At 38.1% G+C, this 22,790-nt stretch overlaps 2 protein-coding genes across 12 annotated transcripts in view; one reads left to right on the plus strand and one right to left on the minus strand.

Annotated features, from left to right (window-relative positions):
- LOC120454188 (polypyrimidine tract-binding protein 1) overlaps positions 1-17,881 on the minus strand; it is a 128,575-nt gene extending 110,694 nt beyond the window's left edge. For 2 of the 10 annotated variants that reach the window (XM_039639281.2, XM_039639274.2), the window contains exons 1-2: positions 17,315-17,881; positions 16,719-16,853 (exon numbers count right to left, since the gene is read on the minus strand). Coding sequence is in view for 1 of the 10 variants with exons in the window: in XM_039639269.2 (XP_039495203.1) it covers positions 5,089-5,118; positions 8,217-8,228 (42 nt within the window). In the remaining 9 variants the exon portion in view is untranslated. Of the gene's footprint in view, positions 1-5,088; positions 5,119-8,216; positions 8,265-11,649; positions 12,233-16,718; positions 16,854-17,314 lie in introns of those variants that run through there. The other 8 variants (XM_039639279.1, XM_039639270.1, XM_039639269.2 and 5 more) reach the window with 7 other exon arrangements.
- A 590-nt stretch (positions 17,882-18,471) lies between these two features.
- Positions 18,472-22,790, plus strand: LOC120454190 (putative inorganic phosphate cotransporter). Of its 2 annotated transcripts, none has more exons than XM_039639283.1 (4): positions 18,472-18,707; positions 20,983-21,059; positions 21,116-21,259; positions 21,318-21,608. In XM_039639283.1, exons 2-4 carry the CDS (start codon positions 21,029-21,031, stop codon positions 21,467-21,469), a joined length of 327 nt encoding a protein of 108 aa, XP_039495217.1. In that variant the 5' UTR covers positions 18,472-18,707; positions 20,983-21,028; the 3' UTR covers positions 21,470-21,608. The 2 variants fall into 2 exon arrangements, with proteins under 2 accessions (XP_039495217.1, XP_039495216.1); XM_039639282.2 differs by having other exon boundaries at positions 18,473-18,707; positions 21,116-21,255; positions 21,318-22,790.

The raw sequence follows: 22,790 nt of genomic DNA on the forward strand, positions 1-22,790 counted from the left end.
TATTTTCCAGAGAATTTTAGTTGCGTTTAATCCAAATATCTAATGTCAACCGGCGGCAAAATGAAAGGCAACTTGTCGAGATTCTTTTTACGAATTTTTTATGAGCCATTTTTATTTCGTCCTTATAGTAAACAAATTAGATTGCTACCGAATGAATCTTATTGAGTAAATAAAGTGTGTATGTAAATTGATATCATTATGTCTTTAATATTATTGATCAGCAACAAACGCCGAGCGGATCTTGACGTTAAAAATTGTCTTGCGCACATATGCATGTAGATTTTGATATGCTTATCAATACATACATATGTACATGCATACATACAAGTGGGGAAGTTTCTGTGTTACTCATACATAACTCATATTCTAAAAAGAGAATCCGTTCGAATCCGTAAAAAAAAAGAGTTAAACTATACCAAAATGTTAGAAGGTATATGCAAGCCTTTTTTTAGTGCTGTGGTAGTAAATATATAAAGGCACGGATGTTATTTGCGAAAAAAAATACAAAATACTTAGTCACCTAACCGATACAAAACACTACCAATGCAAATTAAAGAAACGGAACCATTGTTAATGCCTGATTAGCATGCGACTATTAATAGAAGCGACTGAATGCAAGGAGACAGCTCTAAGTGAATTTTGCGGCACGTAGACTGGCCAGCACCAGAGCGCCGTGTCTGGAGGAGATGGATGATGACACTTCGGTCGTGCTCCCCGATACCTCACACAATAATTAGCAACGAAATCACGTGCAAGTAGGTGGCTTTCGGGTTGCGGGTTAGCAGCTGCCAATTTCAATTAAAGTCAAGAAGCAGTCAGCAAACTGGCCTCTCTGGTCTCTTAGGAAGAGCCTTTAACGACCGCCGTGACTAATTACAAATTAAATTGACAGAAAACGTGTTTAACGTGCTGCATTTACACATTCTACATTATTTATGATTCGGCCCTTTTGCCAGAAACCTTTTAAAGGCCCTGGAAGGTATAATCCGCCAGGTCACCCAATGGACAGTTCAGGTTTCAGCCCAACGCCATGGCTTTTGGTGCAACAAGTTAAGCCGTTGGTGACGTGTTGAATGGCCTGAGTTTTAGGAGCTGCACCTTTGACAACCGCATATATGCACAAAAGTAGTATATGTATGTGTGAATGCCAGCCAGCTTGGTCTTTGCACCCACACTAGCACGAAGCACAGATATCAGCAATTAGTTGGCTGGCTTTGCGTTTATATCTTTTAACCTTTTCGTTTCTGTAGAGCTAAAACTTAATCCGGTTCATTTGCAGTTCACAAAGTTTTCACTTGTCCGGCTGAATAGAAAATATGAGTTGAATCGGACAAAAATTACACTGAAATATGCGAGAAAAAATTCTATAATTTAAGGAACTTTGAACATTTTTTTGTATACTCTAAATCGGGTAAGCCGTCATATAGTAACCTGAATATCACTCAGATGATGGGATATAAAGGTTACGTCAAGGCTGCTGCTGGGAGTCGTGGAGTGGCCATCAAATCCATCCAAACCCGCAGAATAGGGATATATCAGAAGAACTATTAAAGCCAACCTTTTTGCAGCTTGAAAGTGTGTATTCGCCCAAGTTTGACACAGTTCTGACAGCTTTTCTCCTTTTTATGAGAAGAGCGTGTGTTGCTGGGTGCGGAAAACAGTGAGAAGACGTGTAGTTTTAATTAATTTAATTTCATGCTCATAAAACGCCAAACAATGTGAAAAGCTCCTACACACACACGGTGGGGAAAAACGCGTACCCGTGCGGAAAAGTTGCTATGGGATTTTGATAGAGATTTACAGAAACGAAGCGGGCCGAATTGTGCCCAGATGAAAGCTCTAAAATTGTCCTGTCAGCGGGCTGTCCGCCTGCATATGACGCAGAGCGTAATTAACACGCCATCCACCATCCTGTCCATATAAATTTGTCATATGAATTGCAGCGGAAATAGTTATTGAAAAACCATCAGAAAGGGGTCTGTACCCTTACGGTCCTAAGTAGAGATCGCTGATCCAGTGAGTCAAAAGCCAGTGATAGATAGCAATTAAAGGCACTTAGTGCGTATCCGTGTCACTTAGTTGATTACAAGACTGCTTTTGAATTTGATGTGCGACTGACTGCTTTTCTAGGTTGTTTTCCACGAGCAACTTTCATACACAAAAGTAGATCTCACAGTAAAATAAAAATTCAAGGGCCTATGATCGTGGAATGGAGCAAATATTCTTAATGCATTTTGACTCCAAATGTGTTTGTCTGCTGATTCGCATACTAAGCACAACCGGAGAAGTAAGAATGGAAATATAAGACCACTACTTTAGAGAAAATATGATCGCAAGCATCATTATGTTCAGCAAATACATAATTTAAAGCTTTGATATGTAAAACTTTATTCCATTTGACTCTAGAGTATACAATACATTTAAATCCCAACAATAAGAGCACACGCTAGTTATTTCAGTCGTTTTCCAAGTAATCGAAAATAAACAAAGGTTTTTTTTGCTTACATTATTTTCCGACTCATGCATAAATATTTAGCTTCAGAGGTTCCTTTATGCATAATGTTTTTTCTATCTGATGATCTAGAATGCTTTGTCAGACTTTTCTTTTGCGAAGCTCAATCCTAAGCGATAGGGATACAGGATGTTGTCTGGCATTTGTTTATATTTTCTGCGCTGAAAGTGAAAAATGTATGCGGCGTTCTTTTGAGTTATGGTGAAACTTTTTTATTTAGGCTCTGAAAAACTAGCGGATTTGTAGTTCCAAAACATATTATCTCTCGAATAATTAATTATTCCATTACTTGGATCACTTAAATTAGAAAATAGCTGATACTTATAAAATGTTTTAATTTTCTTTATATTAATGTTTTGTAAGTGACAATATGAAAAAAAAAAATTTTAGCCACACCCTAACGTGCTTAAACAGTCAGCTGTCACGTCCAAAATTTTGAAAAAATATAATTTACTATTTCAAATAAATTTTAAACCCTTTCGTATACCCACCAGCTATGTAACGGGTATCTGATAGTCGGGGGACTGTTTAGTGGTATTGTCAATTGGAATTCTTATTCTGTGATTAATCTAATTCACAGAATAAAAGCTGACATGGCATTTATTATTCGCTTCTGCTGGATCTCGAACATCGTTAGCGCAATTTTCCTATTAGCAACGATAGCAGTTTGGGGAGTAAAATCTTTTGTTGGCATAATTTACAGTTTCTATTTGCGGTCAATTAAACATCCATCTTGGCTCGCTCTGATAATCCAAAGTGATGACGTTGCTTCCGTGCCACCGAGACAAGCACCCACAGCATTTGGCATACCTCCAAGCAACATGCATAGAAATTCTCGGCAATCATTCCCCGTATTACCAACAAAATAGCTCTGACCAATGCCACCTGTTGAATAAAAGTGCCTGGGAGTTCTGTCAGGCCTTCGACTCTCCCCGCCTTCCTTCTGAATTGTCACTATCAAACGTCAGTCAGCCAGTACATACACATTCTTCCCTTCCATGGGACAATGGAGAGCTGTAGGCCAACGTACCAGGAAGATGCTACATTCTGGCTGGCAAATGAAATGCACAAAATATGCGCCATTTATAATTTTCCCCACTATAGTTCGTACGTGGGGCGTCTCCTTAGAAATGTGGCGAACATTTTGAAGCAACAGGCAAGAGCCGCAGTCTGGCGTTCATACTCGAGACATCCGAAGACATTGCACACTCGTCTTAGTTAGGAAAAGGTGGATGTGCCTTGTCCACCCCCACTTCCTCGACCCAAGACAAAATCCCCTGGCCACAGTCAATTGCGTGCTAATTTAGCGAGGCCCGCACTTAATAATTTCTTTTCATAATTGAGTAAAAGACAGAAAAAATAAGAGCAAGTGGAAAATAAACGTGATGGAAAGTGAACCGGTGGGGCACACACCAGCCATTGCAAATGAAAGTGGGATTGCCGGGAGAGCTTGAAGAAAATATCTATTATTGCGAGGGCTGAGCGAGAAGTTGTCCAAAATTAATAAAAATAATATTTGTTGATTTTGACGACAATCAGAATTATCAAAATTTGTTGGTCATATCGATTTGAACTCCTCAAAAGTTCACTAATTTATTAAAACACACACTAGAAATTCAAACCCTCCTATGATAGTCGCACAATTTTGTCACTGTCCTACTTGGGGAATTAATTCCAGACGCTTGCATGTTGCAACTTAATGAAAGATAAAAGATTCTGAATCCTTGATCAGCATCATATAACACACTCGTTGTGTTTAACCGATTTTTATAAATTTTTTTTAATTTTTTGAGTCTTGTATTAATTATTTTAGTTTAACTACATATAAAAAACATATAATAGACACGAAAAAGCATGTCTGCACCGTCCTTTAATTTTTTACAAACAAGTTTACATTGAAGTTAGGTAAACAAACGAGTTTTATTCATACTTGCAGTGCTTAACAAAATAAATAGGGACTAGGAAGGAGATACCCGATAAACCAAAAGAGACACTCTATGGTCCGTTTATCCCATTGTAACAAATGCCATCTGCCCAACTTATGCCAAACTTGCTGGCAATTAATTTCCAATTACGGGGCCTATTGATGACACTTTGAGCAATGACTTAATTGGGCATTGGTTACAAACACCAAGAGAAACAAAAGCCCTATTTCCACACATACGCCATTGGAGTCAGGAAAGACATTAGCAAAACATTATGCGTTTGTCGATTAATCAACTGTTCAAATATAAGCAGTTAGGGTTGTGGTTTTCCTTCTATCTTCGGCTTGTTTAACTAATTTATAAGAGTTTTATACAGGGTGCGAGTGTGATCCATTCGAAATGGGGGAATGATTATTGCAATATAAAAATGCGCAACTGGGGAAAATAAATTAGCCGTCTTCGGTTGCTCTTGTTGGTGTTTTTGTTGACGGCCAAATAAATCTTAATTTGTATGAAAATCGATTATGTTGCGCATTATTAATTACTTAAAAGGTATACGGAAATAAGCAGGAAGTTGGCCACGTTCTGCTAGTTGCCGTCCCCCCGGGATAATTAATAAATAATTTAATGGCCAAAATATTTCCGACTTACGTTTTCTTTTTCCTCGTAGTGCAAACTTACCTAAAAGCAGAAGAGAGAAACCAAAAGTTAAATTTCATTGTAAGTAAATATGATTTGAGTATTATATCGGCATTGAATTAAATTCCAAATGGAAAATTTATCAAAACGAGGGCATAAATCACTGACAAGAATGTGTGAAAATTAATGTAAGTTTTTTGTTATATGTGGCACTGTTTATACACTGTCAGAGGGTATATTGATTTCAAACGGGTGTGTAACATAAATTGCATGTCCTTCTGTCCTACTGTCTAGCTATTCGTTTATCCGTGCGCTTATCTTTCCGTTTCTATGCATCTAGTTTCTCAGTCTTGCATACAATTTTCTTTTTTTTCAGGTCGTATACATATATGTAAGTCAAAATAATTGTCATTTGAATGGTCGGAAAATAAATTGAGAGTAATAAAAAAGAAACCGTAGCTTTGCTCTCATTCGAAATACACGATTTTTATATATATAATTACTGCAAGGGTATATTAGCTTCGGCTTGCCAAAACCAGCCTCCTTTCTTGTTCTTTGTTAAATTTATTAGTGTCAAAATGTTAACAAAAGCGGAGTATCCCTTTGGTCAGAACGCAGGACAAAGCAGGGAATTTATCACGCAACCCCCACTTATTCCCAGGCTTCGCCCCCAACATATAAGAATGATAACTTGCCCAGCTGTGTGTGGTAGCCACTGTAGGCCCATTGGACTCTTATGTGTCTCATAAGTCATTTCGCAGAGCTCAAATAATTCATAATCGATTCTCAAAGCGCTCAGCGCTTTTCGACTCCCCCTCCACCAACGCTAAAGTTTGCTCTGGAGACAAGTTCGTTAGGTTGGCTAGGCAAAAAAGGACGTCCGACATTTACTTATGAAAATCAAAGTGAGTCTTGGGATTGGAGAACGGGGACAAAGAGCGGTGGATGGAGGTCAAGAAGTCGGGGTAATAGCTGGAACAAGACAAACAAGGCACGCTTGCTGAATTTCTATTAAGCCAAATAACTCAAAAGTAATTGCCCGGGAGTTGTCGAGGTAGCAATTGCACTCTGTTACCCAAGTAGCGCCCGACCATGAACACTCTGGGATCATCAATATGTGCACCTTAATGGATGCTTAAATAAATTATAACTTCAAATTGCGATTGCCAAGCGCTCCTCTGCCAGTAGCGGCACGTACAACTAAATACATTACGTTCATCAGCAGTTGTGCAAAAATATTTACACGTGATTCGGCACCCTTGCAAAGACACCAAAAAAAACCTTGTTTCCCGGTTTTCGTATTCTCTGTACGCGGATACCAATTGCCACAGTTGGAATAGCAGATCTTTAAAATTTTATTTTCCGCACTTCACTTCGAAAGAAGTATTTTCTCTTACTATATGAATAGCTTATTCACTAATTTTGCAACGCGACATATATCCTTTGCTGCTCTATCTTAAACACCGTGTGTAGCTTAACCAACCGGTCGGTTAATTTGTCTACGCTTACGCAATAACGACGATCCAAAGCTCTCTGATCTTTGAAGACGCTGGCAATTTAAACAGGTTAACAGTGGCTCTGACAGCAAACTCAACCTCATTGCACTCCAGAACGGAATCGTTTAGCAACGTGCTGCAGGCAAAAGAAGCTAAATGTGCCACGGAGACGAAGGAGCTAGGACTTGCATATAAATTGGCGCACGTGTGAAACCTATGAGGAAGAATATTGTTGAAAGCCGAGCCACAGCTCGCACACAAGCTAAGCCCGCACTACCAACAGCACGCGCAGAGTGGGTCAAACGTGTGCCTTTCAAATGCTAAATGGACATTGCTTAATTCCATATTCCATGGCCTCAAGGAGCTCTCACACTGAGCTTGTGCAGCTGAGCCATTATAATAGCTCATTATGCTGCTGCTGCCTCCAAAAGTTCATTAGCTAAAAGGCAGTCGAACCCATCATTAAGCTGAAGCACTAAGACGGAGTTGAAGATTCTGGTAAGACTTTTGTCTGCTGAAAGCTGCACATTTATACAGCATCTAATCCTTATATTGCAATAAGTAAAAATATTGCCCTAATTAAACTCATAAGTCGTAAAAAAAATGTATTGCACGTTCGATAGGTTTTTCTAATCTATTTAATACATCAGTATCTGAATCGCACATTAACTTGTGTGCTGTGTGAAAAATGTCTTTAGGTTTATTGGACATTTATATTAACCACACATTCACACTCTTTGATATATAAGTATACATTTTTATTGTTAAAATTTTTGTGTCGTGATCTATTTTTAGTTTGGCGTCAAGTGCATAACTTGGCCACGCTCCAACCGAACGACCCATCCAAAAGTCAACCCACGCTAAGCGGCTAAAGAAAACAATACTTAATATAAATCTTAAGTATACTATTTCCCACAAATGCTTAATTGATTTTTTATAAGCCACAAGTGCAAGTGGATTGAAAATTCCTAATTTAATTGAATAATTATGAACCCTTTAGGAATCGAGATTGGTGATACTGATCAATGCCAGAAATGTAAATTTTTGTGGAAAGACTATTTATGGGATGGCAGTTTAGAAAGGGGATCGTGAAGATATTCTTAACAAACGCATTTGTCTTTAAATGCATGTTTAAAAGATACAAGTATACCCTAATTACGATTGATATGGGCTTTACCTAAAATACTGACTAAACACACGAGTATATACATAATATGTGGGAATTTAAAATATATAGACTGCTAATACAACACAATTGAGAGTGCATATATTTATATATGGCACGCTGAGAAATTGTAGTGCAAATATTTGAAATTCAATTGCAACGGCAACAAATGAACTATTGTACAAGGAAATCAAATTGAAATAAATAAAAGTATATATATGTATACACATACATATACGAATAACTGGCAGCGCACTGACGAGGCTTTCTTTTGGTCGTGCAATGATAAATACTCAAGGAATATTTCTGACCAAACGTTCTGACAGACAGACAATATAATAACATTTATTTGATGCTTTTTTAAAACAACAAATGTTTTCAAATACTCATGCATTTTTACTGTTGACACTAGAGAAGAATTTGTCTTAAAAGTACTTACAATATAAGTTTCTAAGTTTAAGAGAGTGGTGTTCACTTACAAATTTTCTCATGCTCACAACTGTTTATACCAACCACAATTAACTTACCTAAAACGAAAAGATGGACAAAATAACGTTTTTTTGTTTGGTTCAGTGGTAAATTACAAAGATAATCTTATATCAATATTATTTGTTCTATTATTTAAATAAAGGGGAAGTAAAATAAGGCTAAAGATAGAGATCATGCAAACTTCCGTTGCCAGCAGCAATTGGCAAACAATTCGTAAACCGCTGACCCTATTTTTATACTTCTGTTTATTTTCGGTTGTCGTTTTCGAGTCGTGTTTATTTATAAGAGCACTGGAAGATTTCTCTTTTAAGCGAGCACAAACAGTAATTAATGTTATAAATGGAACATCTAACACAGAGAACCCATACTACATACATACACACATATGCATTAACCAATGTACCATTTTTTTTTATATTTAAAATGTTATTATAATTAAGTAAGTAATGTTGAGGTCATTATAACCATTGCGTTTTTGAGCAAGCGAGATAGATTAATTTAATTAACGCCTATTACTAGAGCTCAACTACAGTAACTATAAAGTGTGCAAGCTTAAAGTCGTTATAATCCAAAGCTAAGCGCTATCCGTTAGCTCAATTTATTATTAATTTACTTTTATTTATAAGTTCATCAAAAGATAGGAAATAATTAAAATAAATAATTAAATAAATTGATATAAAATGTATCATTTTTAATTTATTTATCCACTTATCTACATAACTGCACGCCCACCTTCTATTGGCCCGTACTCGTGCAAATATGATTGCCTACTTAGAATAAGTTTTGCACATTTGATATTTATGACTAAAGAAAAGAACAACTTTAATAGTACGACCAAATGGATGAAAGGATAAATTGTCGCTGTCTGGCAACATGCCCGATTTCGGATGACATCGAGATAGAAAAAATCCCGAATACTTGGGGCTCACAATGGCAGAAATCCCAATTATTTAGCCAAACATGTGTTAACTGTAGCAGTGTCGCATGCTCGGCAATCCCTAAGATACGCGAGCTTTGGGAGCGATGACAATAGCAACAACTACGAATGCTTTCCATCGGGCAAAACGACAACCGGCTATAAGTCAAATTGAAATCTGGTCAGCAGACCAAGAAATTATCTAGCCTGTCTATCAAATACTCAAACAAGCAAATGCCGAGCGCGAAATGTTATTTATTTAAAAAGAAATTTAATTGAAATCACAAATAAATACTTTAGCAAATATAACCCAAATACTAAAAACAAATATGCCAGCGAATGCAAAGCAAAAATCAATTTACCTTAGTAAAAATATAATAAAATATTAAATATCGCACAAGCATAAATCGTAAATAGAAATAAATACTTCAAGAAACAAATCAAGTAATGCAGGATCCAATGAATACGCCCATTACGTCAGAAGAAATTCTTTTTTTTAAGAATGTATATTCTTTGTCCACAAAAGTCACTCATTGCACCGAAAACCAGTGAACAATGCATCTTGGTTACGCTAACTAAGATGTTACCTTGGAAATTGATATAAGGGATCGAAACAACATCAACTGTAACAGCAACAGCTGAAACTTTGGCAAAAATTTCAGCTACTGATGCATGAAAGACGAATTCTACACGACGGAGTAAGAGCAACAAAAATTTTACAAGGAAATACTTAACGCAAAGAAAGGCGGAGAAACACCGAGCATAAAACGGCAAGAGGAATCCTGGGCGCAAAATCCTAACCAAAGACAAATGTGGGTCGAAAGCGCAAAGTGCAACAACTTGCACGCACTGGGAAGACGGGTGCAATGCAGCAAAGTGAAAGAAAAGTGCAGTGCTGGCAAATGCAAGCCGCACGCGCCTCCGACAGAAAATGTCCAGATGGAAAACAAAAAGCGAAAACTGAACTTGTTGGCACTTGCTACTGCTGGCTGGGATTGGTTGTCGGCGCACTGGAAACTTCTTGCCACCCCCAAAGCACGAATTTGTTTTTGTCGGTGTCTGTGTCTGTTGTCTAGCGCTGTCTAGGGCTCCTTGAACAACTTAAGTGAAATTTAATGATTTCTTTACAAGCGAAAAAGGAAGCAGCAACAGGTGTGGCGTATTTTCACGGCCCCTGCTGCTCAGCTAGTTTGTTGAACTAAAGTTTGTAATTTTAATGCTGATAAGATTCCAAAATAAATCGGATACGGTTTTTCGTTATCGTCTCCTGAACAGAATCATTAAAGTTAGTGGTACTTGAATTAACAATGTAATAATTGTTAAGAAGGAATTATTGAGATTTAATTATGGAAGTAAATCATATTAAGCTTATTTATCAATACTGTGTACATTTATTATACATTATTAGTTATTATACATATAATATCACATTACGTTTCGAAGCCCAGAGAATACTAAATATTATAAATTCTCCTTTTCAGTTTATTGTCTCATTTGTCCATTGGTCTCGCACTGTGAGGGCTCAATTTCAAATGACGCGCTCTAGGTGATAATGCCGTCGTCATCGTATATTAACCCACTGTGAACATCGCATCGGAACAGTTTATTTCGTTTAAGAGCAATTGAAATAAATTCTAAGGCAAATGGCCTGACTGTGAAAGACCGAGCAAGCAAACAAGCAGCGGCAAACAGCCCCTCGGCAACTCTCAGATTTTTGTCTTGCTCGGCTAATGTCTAAATGCACTTAAAAGTGCTGAGGCCATGTAAATGGTATTCCTCCTCTCCAGCTCCTAGGCATAAATACCCTCTGTTGCCATCCGCCCACTAATGTCGCATTTTGTAGTTGCGCTTCAGCTCTTAATGACAGCTTGGAGAGCTTGAAACAGTTTATTCTCATCCAGACAACTGAAATGGAAAACTCGTGGGAGTCGCTTAAAAAAAAATAATAGAGCTAAATCGGATGATCTGTCATTTTTTGGCTGTGAAAACATTTTTATCCAAAGCTTGACACTTAGCTGGGCTACCAGCTGTTTCATTACATACTATTTTGCATTTGATCATGATTGCAAACAAGAATTAAAAGCTCATAAATATGTAAAGCTTAAATGAAACATGAACAGAAAAACTATTACCTGCTACGAAGTTTGAGAGTCTAATAAATGAAAGCCTTGCGAAACCACCAAAAAGAAATTTCAGTTATTAGTGAATTAAAAATTTAAAGGATTTGTATAGAAATTAATTTTCTGGCAGAAATTTTTTATTTTCAAATTCAAATGCCTGAAACACATCCAAAACGAAACGTACTTTATGAAGTACGCATAATTTCTTTAATACGTGTCACACACTCGAAAAAGCTCAAAAAGCTACCACACTGTCAACGTCGAAATTTATGAATGGATTTAAGCGCCAACTGCAGATATTAGAGTAAGACTTGAAATAAAAGAAAAATCATAGATATATGTGTATATATAGATTTATGTGATAAGACTTGCAGCTGATTTACTCACCCACTTTAAAGGAACCCACACATGTGGAGTCGTTTTCAGCAATGGCACCTTCTGTTTATTTAAAATGATTATAGCGCGGAACTAGAGCCATAAGAGAATGAGAACCGAAAAAGGCTACCAACAAGATGGAATATAAAACTACTAAAAATAAGTATACTATATCCGATATGGTTATTTTTAAAAGAGGTCTGTCGCTGATAATTTATGGGAAGACAAAATCACTTGAATTCGGGCAATTGGGTGACGATTGGAAGGATATCCATAGAAATTAATTTTCTTGGTCAGAGCACTCTAATAAATTTGCATTTGACATTCACCTAAGGCTCAGGGATTAAATCTTATCTCATTGGATGTCAACAAAAATATTTGATATCTCTTTGATCACTTTTAAAACATATATGCATACAAATTTGATAGACAATACATTCTTTGCGCTTTGTTGGTTTTGCTGTGGGTGACTTGACTAAGTCTAAACACTTTATCACTGTACACGGCACGCGTTCGCGAAGATGGTGCTGTTGGTTGGTGGCGTTGGTTGCTAGTAGCAGTAGCTGAACTAGTAGAGAGGGGAACGTACAAGCGCCTGTAAGAATCGAAAGAAAACAGAACAATTCCCATATGAGACACAAATTTATGTATATAAATATATATTCGAAGTTCTGGAGCGGTGTTTCATTTGTACACATATACATTCATAATTCAAGGCATGATCTTGGGTAAGCTTGCACGAAGAAAGAAAATAAAGGTGGATATATGCAGAGAAAAGGCACAGATATAGGGAGGTTAAGGTGAAAATAGGATTGATTTGCTTTTTAATGCAAAGATGAACTTAACATTGATTGTAAAAAAACGATTATCTATGGTACAGCGTAGGTATATCCATAGAATATTTCTTTATTATGAAAATGGCAACTTTTTGTTTTAATGTTTAGAAAACATTTTAAAATAGCTCACACCCACGATAGTACAGAACGAACAGGCGAAGAAAACAACAGACAGCCAAAAACAAAAATGGATCCAGAGATTGTGCATGGGATGAAATTGGAAATTTGGGCTATAAAACTGTTTTTAGGGACAAACAGAAATATACATACATATATATTGAGGGCGAGCCAATAAATAAATAACTTAACCAAAACACTGCAAGCCCAAAGAAATTAAGGAATTTGAATATTTTTTGTTGACAACCTTTTATTGTAAGCTTTAATTTTTGTCGAACACAAGCGGGTAAAAAAGTTCTAGACCATTTGGATAAAATGTTGTTTATAATAATAGTCAATTTTAAATCCGGCAAATAATAAAGCTAACCTAATTTCTTATCAATCAAACGCGAACACTCGCAGACAGTCACACACTATCTCACTTATCCATCCAGAAATCGTGTGCGGTATTTAACGTGTCTATCTTGTACGTATTTGACACATACGTGCAGTCCGATAAAAAATAACGTTCTACACTTAAAAATATAGGAACCCTTAAGTGGTTACAAGATTGTAATACCCATTGTAATGAAACCAATTCATTTTTGTAGTGTAATTTCCAAAAAATTTTCTCCTGGGTCTTTCCCTGCGATGATACAGTGTGAATAAGCACCGGACCAAATTGATGTGTTCGCCGGTTTGTGGGTCATTTGAGCGGTCTATTATGCGGCAAATCTTCTCAATGATGCATGCCGCACACATGCCACATATGCTCCGTAATATGACAGACCGAATCACCGATACTCACGGGCTATGTTCATTTGCATGCACATCAACACCTTAACGAATGGATGCATTACCACTTATCCTGCCCCTGAAATGGGGTCGAGAACTAAGCCAAATAAACTAATCCATCACACTAAATATCAATAAACATTTGTGTTTTGGGTCCCGTCCAATATAATACGCGAAAATGAGGATGATGTTTCAGATCCGAAGATTTATTATTTTTTCATTTAAATTCTAAGCGTGTGCGTTGAATGGTCTTTCATGTTTTACGAGTTTCGTCTGGAAAATCAATGAAAATTGTTTCCCAGACATAATTAAATCTCATATATGTATACACCTGAATATATTTTTGATATTACCGACTTTTAATGGTGAGACCCATTTCATCAATCCTAATTAACTTGACCTTCCCACTACTGTGAGTTTACCTAACTATTTGAATTAAAAAGTCAAGGGCTCAAACCGGTTTAAGTTACTTGACATACGCACGTTTTCTTCGCGTTTGTCAGAGAGCCAAGCTGGAAAAAATGAGCATCATTAATCATTTGAAGCAGAGCAACTTCGCTCTCTTTCGGGTTACGCATGTGCGTTAGTAAATTTGTATAGCAGCCATTGGCAATTATCAACAGAGTGAAACACAGAGATCCCCAAGTATGGTGAGAACAGTAGTCATCGCAGCACATGAAAGCACAGATTGGAGTAAAACGCACATGGGAATAACTACCAACGATGTTTGCTTTAAGAACTCGAAAAGGGGGCAAAAAATACTCTTGATTAAACCGACTATTAGATATCCCATGGACTCACATAGTCTTACAAACTAAATTACTAAACTAAATTAACTACCTTCCTAGGGTAGAGGGTTATGTCGTTTAAGTTTTAAGATGAAAATTAAGTCCTAGCTTGAAAATGGCTATATTAAGCAGATATGTCACCAGCTTGGTATACCCGATGTGAAAAGAGGGTAGCAAAACCACATGAATACAGATACAATCGCAAACACTTAAAAGCAAGAGAGCGGGACCCGAAGCTCCGAAAATTTGTGCTCAAGGTCAGGCCCGCTGAAATTTCGAAACTGGGCATTCAACTTGATAATTTATGAAACGCGTTTGGGCAAAAATACGAGTAGGGAAGGGTACGCGTATAACAACACAAGCCCAAGACCGAAAACGAATCGAAACCCAGGGCAAAACGCGCAAGCGTGGCCCCAGAATGTATTGCTTGGGACAAAGGGAGACGGCAGATTGTCCAAACTTGGAGCGTGGCGTTTCTGTCTTTGTCTGCCAGAACGATCCGATCCATTGATCGAGATAGCTTCCAGTACGGCTTTATTCTCGGCGCAGTTTGCAAGGGGTCTGAGTGACCGTCATAAATTTTCCCTTGATGATTTGATTGCTGCTGTTTTAGCTTTTGTAACCATTTTGTGCCTGCTTCATCCCCACCGAAGTTCTTTCAACCCAGTGACTCAGTTTGAATTGCAGTACAGGTAAAACGTGTTTCAGCTTTTGCTTCTGTTTTGTTTTAATAGATTTTTTGGCTTGCATTCACCCTTGGCAGTGAAACAAATGGATTTTAATGTGGCGTGTAAATTTGGTTATCTAAAAGAAACAAATAAGACTTTTGTGGCGGGCAAGAACTCATTTCTGTTAATGACTGATAAGCGAAACTAGAAACTTAAATATACTGCCTGATAACTATATACTTAAAAAAATATATTTTTTTTGAGTTTTTAAATCTTTGTTTTGTGAGCCCACCTATGCTGGATTTTACTGTTTTTCAGCTATAATGATGATAAACCTGATCCAATATACCATTAGATACACAGTTCATTCACTCCATAATCAGTACAGAATTAACAATAATGTTTTTGTGATCATTTATTTCTCTAAGTGATCTAACAAAATTTAGGGAGAGAAGTAGGTGGCAGGCGGGTGGCGGGTGACAACGAGTACTGGACTGACAAATTGTTGTTCAACAAATTGGTGACTGAACGCAGCGCATGCGGACGCATTTCATTTACTTTCGATTTTACACAATGCGATGGGTGAGCACAAACAAATGTCAGGGAGTAGGAGCAGGGAAGGTGGCTGCCGGAGGACGAAGGCGGAAGAGAGGCGCGCGGCAGGGGCAAACTGGCATCGAAGAGAACTGGAGACTTCTACTAAATCCAGCACTCGCAGCCGCAGCCAGACGCTAATTTGATATTTTAATGGCTTTTTGTTTGCAAATTACGCTCGTCTTGGCGTCGAACCACCCTGCACATCCCCTGATGCCCGACCGTATCATTGCATAGCTACGAACTCTCCCCCTCCGAACACTTTTAAACTGAGTCGTTTGTGTCTAAAATAACGGCGCTAGTTGTACGACACAGGTTACTGGATCCATGTGTATATTCCCCTTAACTCTGATTTCAAAATGAACAAGACCCGCAGAGAGTGCTATGCGAGGGCAAGTGAGTGTGTGGTAAAAAAAAATAGCGAAAATCGTGCACTTGTTAAACCTATTTAGTTATTTACAAACAGTTGGAATTATACAAATACATTTTCGCAAGAAATCATCCCAGAATAGAAACAGTTTTAAAAACAATACTGCCATTTAGCGATTAATTTAAATTACTGCAAGCTAAAGAATGGGTGTAGCAGTGCGTCAAAGGAAAAGTCACCCCACACGAAAGCGTGGTAGAAACCACAACGAAGCATAGAAGGCTCGGAAAGTGATGGCGTGGGTTTAAGAAGATTGCTGTTTAACAATTTATTAAAATTGAATTGGGCATGCCAATCAGTCAGCGAAATTGTGCGAAAAAGTAATGATCGGTAATCACAGTTGACCAAAAAAAAACGTTAAGCGTTGCAAATGAAAAGTCTTAGGGATGAGACCGAAACAAGTAAAGACTGAAGCACTGTACAGAGGAATTAACAATATGTACATCGATTTACACTAGAGTAAACCACAGGATTATTATTTCATGATTTCATACGAAATTACTGTATAAGACAGTGGCACATTTAAATGAACTTTTTTGTAAAGTAAACAAAATAATAACTGTAAAGTATGTGCAGGCCCTCATTTTTTTTTATTAAGGCAACTGGGAAAGCAAACTAATTACCCAAAGGGTACCGTAACAAATGCATTTTCTTTAAGGTAGTAAAGTAAAGCAACCAAGTGCAGTCCTGAACAATGAGTGCCAGACCGAAACAGCGAGATTAGTGGATAGAGAGGGATTGACGAAATGTGTGGACTACAGGTAAAAGGAGCATAAATCGAATTTCGAAACAGGCAAACCAGAGTGTTAAGCAGTAATGGCAAAATGTATTAAAAGATGGTATAAACTAAAAAACACGTATAATAAGTACGACTTACAAATCGGTGAGCAGGATGTAGCAGTTTGCTTTCTTGACTTTGTTGTTATCCGTTTAATTTCGAGTCCAAGATACAAATCTTTTTTTTGTTTTGATTTTTTTGTTGTTTGATTTGTACACTTTGATAATTTAGTCACTGGAAAAGACGTAACCAATTAAAAAACACTTTAAATTAAAAAGAAAGCAAACAAAATCACTTGGAATCTCATCACTACTATAGTATGATGCTTCTTTCCATTTGTCAAAAATTGCAGTGGATTGCAGTGAAATAATGGAAATACTAAAAATTTAAGTGCAATTAAATAATTTTAATAATGACAGATTAATACATTTAGGTACATAAACATATCATATTGTGAATTTTTTTTTAATTCTCAGATTTCCACCACTATTATTGCAATAATATGGTTATAAGATTTATGCCCGATATTATATTGGCAGGTCGCGAGTTATATGCAATATGCAATTCGGCATTCTGCACAGCTACATATTTTTTGCTGGCAAAAAAACTGGCAACCACTACACATTTTTTTTACAAACACACACAACCACCAAAGAAGTCCGCGTGATTTTGTTTGGTTTTTTAGCTGGACCCACCGGGTGAACCGCCCTAATCGCCGTCTCTTCGCAGACCAGGTGATCGCACCACCAAAGGAAGCTGCACCGCCGCACTGTCGCGGCACAAGAAACAAAAACACGAAGGCAACGCGTTGCTCACGACGAAGGACAAGGAGAGACACGAAAAGCTAGAACTAACGGGACGGGAGCGAAACATGGAACAAAAGGAAATAGTACCCGAATGTCAAATTGAAACTGGGTGGACGGGCGACTTTTCCATTTCCAGAGACCTAATACGCAAAATCCGACTATTACCGGGCGATAATTGCGCACGTTTATTTCCCCGAATTCGTCAGCTGCACGTTTGGCGGCAAGAGCTTTGTTCGCGCACCTCCCTTTCGGCTTTGTTCATAGGTGATTCGGGCAAGCAAAACGCAGTTTAAGTTAATCCGTTTAACTCTTTGAGTAGACCACCCGCGCTATTGTTTATTGTCGGCCGCAGAATGTGTATTGAATACAATATCTTAGTGCAATTTACCGCTACGATCAAATGTTTAACTCGAGCCGCTCTCTTTCCGCTGGATCGTATAGTGGCTAGAGATGGGGAAACATCGATCGAACTGACCGACCGATCGATATATCGATTGCTTTTCTGACGACTTCCGATGACTGCAGGCGTTAGTGTCTTCTGCCTGTTTTCGTTGTCATCCTCTCTACTCACGGCTTACCCGCTCGCTGTTAACCGTTAGTGGCGCTCTTAAAATTTTGAATTCTACATTTAACCTAATGAACTTCTTAGGAACTAAAATGATTTTTTCTACCCCAAATGTTAACTGATCGCAGCAAAAATGTACTAACAAATAAAGTATACGACCCGGCTATTAGTCGAGACTCCAACCCTGGCAAATATGTTAGATAGCGATTCTTATTGCTTAAAAATTAAAGTATATATTTTCAAACGTTTTTTTTTTTATTGGTTTTGCCGAATCTAAATTTTCCGGACTTTACAATTGTACAAATACTCCTTTTCAAGTGATTAATACATGCTGTACTACTCAAATTAGTTCTTTAATGTATTGGATATAAAACAAAAGAAGGCAATTTAAAAAAGTGTCGGTGCTGGTCGCAGAAGAGCATGACGAGCCGATTTTCCACATGCGATAGCTCTCACTCTGCGGCAGTTGGCGTCGAGCAATTACAATAGCATTCGAACGAATACAGTGAGCAACAAACGCCGGCGGGAGCAGTTCGTCGTTCGAGCAAAAGCGGCCGCGATCGCAAGTGTGGAATCAAAATAGAAATAGAAACAGAAATCGAACCAACAGAGCTAACAGCACGCGGCCCGCGGAAAACGGGTCGGACAACATAGCAAAACAAAACCCAATTAAAATCAGATATTAATAGAATAACCAAAGAACACAACAATAAAAAGGTTCGGTTTACAAGTGAATACCCGATATAATTATACCGTGTGCAACAATGTGGTTGGGTATCGTAGGTATTCCCGCAAAGAAATGTTGCACATTTGATTTTAAATGAATGAAACCCGTCCATAAAATGTGATTTTATTAAATTCAACCCGTAAGAGCAGACACCCAAAAGGAAAATTCCACCTGAAGTGGGGAGGGGGTTGAGGGCTGTCAGACTTTAAGTAAATTTTTGCCAATGGTCCCGAAAGAACATGGCCCACAAGCCCACGATCAAGTCTAAATACATATTTATGTGTGTATGTATGTACGCACTCTGGGACACCAAACGCACTGAATTAAATGTTTTTTGTTTGTACCCGTTAGGCACCAAATCAAAGGGGGAATATCATTTTCTGCTTATCTGGCGCATAAACAAGACATTGCTTACTAAAAGATCGATGTCATTTTCCTAGAAAAAGCTCTTAAAGAACACGTGCTTAAAAATTTTGTATGCAAGTCTTTTTTGTTCGTGAATGAATGGAAAAATTTAAATATTTATAGATTTAACTAAAATGACCTACGACTCACTTAAATGTGAAAATATAAAAAAAAATCTTTTAACCATTTTATCTTTCTTAGAAAAATACCACGTGCTTTAAGATATTTTATACAACTATTTTCTGTTTCTGAACTATGGCTTACATTATGAAATGAATTTAATAATTTAAATATTTATAGTTTTAACTAAAAGGAGGTAATACTCACTGAAGCAACAAATTATAAAACAATACATTTTTTAACCATTTTATCACTAGGCCAGGGTATTGATAACAAACTCTTACATATTCATATGTGTGTATGAATAATATAAAATATATGTATGTACATACTTGAAGTGATAAACTGGTCAAAATTATTTATAAATTTTGTCCATGGCGTTGCTGAAGCCGTCAATTTACACACGTATATGTATACGTATCCATGCATATTATCTACATATTTACATTCATATAAAGATTTATAAATAGAATGTACAACCACTATTTTCCATAGGACGTAACAAGTGCATTTAGAATTAGCATATTTTTGTGCATATGTTTTTTGGGATGTTTAGAAACTTGTTATAAGCTATATCTAATAACAATAACTAAAAAATTAATATTCATCGTATTTAAAGTAAGTTCTCATGCTTATAAAATATATGTATATGTATATACTAACTTACAAAATTAAAGATAAATATGAGCTTACTAAGCGTATGTTCTGTTTAAAAGTATGTCGTAGGGGTCGCGGAAATAATGTCACTCATATTTATCCAAAAATATATTGCAAGATAAGCTAGAAAATGTTCCGTATATCTTAATTGCAATATAAACATTTTATTTAATATATGGCTACTTAGGTATCTTCATGGCTTTTTATTTAAAACTGTTTTTTTTATAAAATTGTTTAAATGAATTGTCTGGTTTTTCCAATGTAAAAACTATACAAATGCTCTTATTTTGAGAGAGGTGATTATAGAGATTGTAGGTGGAAAGCAGACTATTGGCAGTCGTCCACACGTAGCCAACTATTGAAACAATTGAAAAGAGTGTGCGAGTGTATCTAGGTGGGACCGAATGGTATCTTGTTAGCTGCGCTGATACAATTGTAAATGCCGAGATTTATATTCACTTTTTCGCCTTTTTTTTACGTTTGTATTTGTTTTCGTTGCGTATTATTGAGGAAATTTGCACACTAACTGAAAACGAGACTTGAGCTCAGGCAGATTGCCAAACAACAGGAACGCAGACAGACAAAAAATCTGAAAAATAACAAACCCGAAAAATATCTAAAATAACAAACAAGGGAATTTCATGGAAGCAATATCCGGCCAGCGGGAGATGAGGGGGATGCTATGTGTATTTGCCCAGGCAAAGTGCAACAGTATATACAACTCCATTGCAACTTAAATTGGTAAAATGGGGATACTCGGCAGATTCAAAAAAGAACATCTCCTAGGTTAGGTTGGCTTAATATGATTATACATATACATAGGCGTTCACAATTAGTCTTTTGAGAGCTACATATATTAGTAGAACCTATTACCAAAATGTAGCCAATAAGTACTTTTTAGACAAAAATCCTTTTTGTTATTTTTTGTGAAAATATTTTTCAATGTCATGTTTTTTACATCCAAATACAGAGCCTTCGTACTTCTAATTTTTGGTTAAAATTCATATCCTTTATATACTATTGAACCAAAACAGACAACGAAATATGTATGCTAAAATTGCATTCTTAATTACCGTCTTACAGAGGCTGCCTATAAACCTAAAATCCAGTTGTATTTTAAAAAAGGAAAATGGATGACATGGAGGAGATTCCTAAGAAGGGTAACGCTAAATAAAATGTGTCACGCAAGTTTTACATATTTTATTTTATTTGACAGTGCCACGCTTGGGGCTGCGACACCTGCAGGCAGGTCTGCTCTTCTATGGACTCGCGGCGAACACCGTTTTACAGCTAAACGTAAGCGTGGCAGTGGTGGCGATGACCAACGGAACTACATCGAACAATAGCGACCCGCCCGTGGGTAAGCGAAAAGTTAGCGCCAAGCACCCAGCTCACCAGTTTCCCCACCCACATTTTAGCCCTACAACTGGTCGGAGGAGAAGAAGTCGTACATCCTATCGAGCTACTACTGGGGCTGCGCTCTGGCCCAATTCCCAGCTGGTTATCTGTGCAAGCGCTTTGGCTCAAAGGCGGTCCTCTTCTGGGGCACGCTGGGATCATCCCTACTTAGCGCTCTCACAACCTACGGGGTCTATGTAGCCGGCTGGAAGGCGTACTGTGCGATTCGCCTGCTGCAAGGGCTTTGCCAGGTGACATGGCCCTGCATACACCAGCACTTGGCTAACTGGTGTCCCACGGCAGAGCGAACGCGTCTGGGAGCGTTTGCATATACTGGCTTTGATTGCGGCAATGTGCTAGCCATGTATGGGGCCGGTATGATAGCCAGTTCATCGCTGGGGTGGCCTGGGATCAGCTACTCGGCAGCCGGCTTGGGCCTGATTTGGTGCGGCCTTTGGCTGCTTCTGGGAGCCAATAAGGCAAGTGAGGCCCGGTTCATAGGGGAGGCGGAGAAGGCCTATATTGTGGGGGATATCCAGCGATCAGAGATGAAGGAGCCTAAAAAAATGGAGATTCCCTGGAAGGGCATTTTTACCTCTGTTCCAGTCTACGCCCTTCTTTGCGCCCGTTGTGCTGACAGCTGGGGATTGACCACCATGCAAACCGAGTTACCTACATACTTAAGCGGTGTCTTGAAGCTCGATATGAAAAGCAATGCGGTTTTTTCGGCTCTTCCTTTCCTGCTCATGTGGGTAATGTGCTATGTTTACTTGATTATTGCAGATGTACTGCTGCGAAAGAAGTGGATGAGCTTGACAACGTTGAGAAAGACCTACACGAGCATAGCTCTTTGGGCGCCGGCCACCATAATGCTTTCGCTTGTTTTTGTGGGGGAAGGGCAGAAGACCTTGGTCCTTGTTTTGGTAACCCTCAGTGTGGGTGTCAGCAGTGCAGCCACTATTGGGAGCGAACTGAATACGATTGATTTATCACCAAACCACGCTGGCATCCTGGCCGGCCTCATGAGCAGCTTCACCAATTTGATGGCCCTGCTGACGCCCCTTGTGGTGGGCGTTTTAGTAACGGACCGCGGTCAGCGGAGCCAGTGGCAGGTAGTTTTTAGCCTGGCTGCCGGAGTTCTGTTTGCCGGCAATGTGATTTTTTTGATCTGGGGGACTGCCGTGACCCAACCATGGAACGAGTCCAAGGAATCGCGGAGGGAACTAGAGCCGGAAGAGAAGCCCTTTCAGCACACTAAGCTCGAGATAGCAGCTGATAATTCTGATGGCAACATGGTAGGCTTAAAACTGAACTGTACAAGCCCTTGAAAAATATATTCAAGTTCTGGATTTTTGTTTCTGAATTTTTAAAAACAGACACTGCTTGCGATTCATCGTGTAGGGCAAGGGTATTGCTTTCATAGTTAAAGATATATTTTTGATCTAAAAAAGTGCATTCCAAAAATACATATATTACTCCTGGAGAAACGTTCG

This window comes from Drosophila santomea, chromosome 3R (genome assembly GCF_016746245.2).
Source record: "Drosophila santomea strain STO CAGO 1482 chromosome 3R, Prin_Dsan_1.1, whole genome shotgun sequence".
Lineage (NCBI taxonomy): Eukaryota > Metazoa > Arthropoda > Insecta > Diptera > Drosophilidae > Drosophila > Drosophila santomea.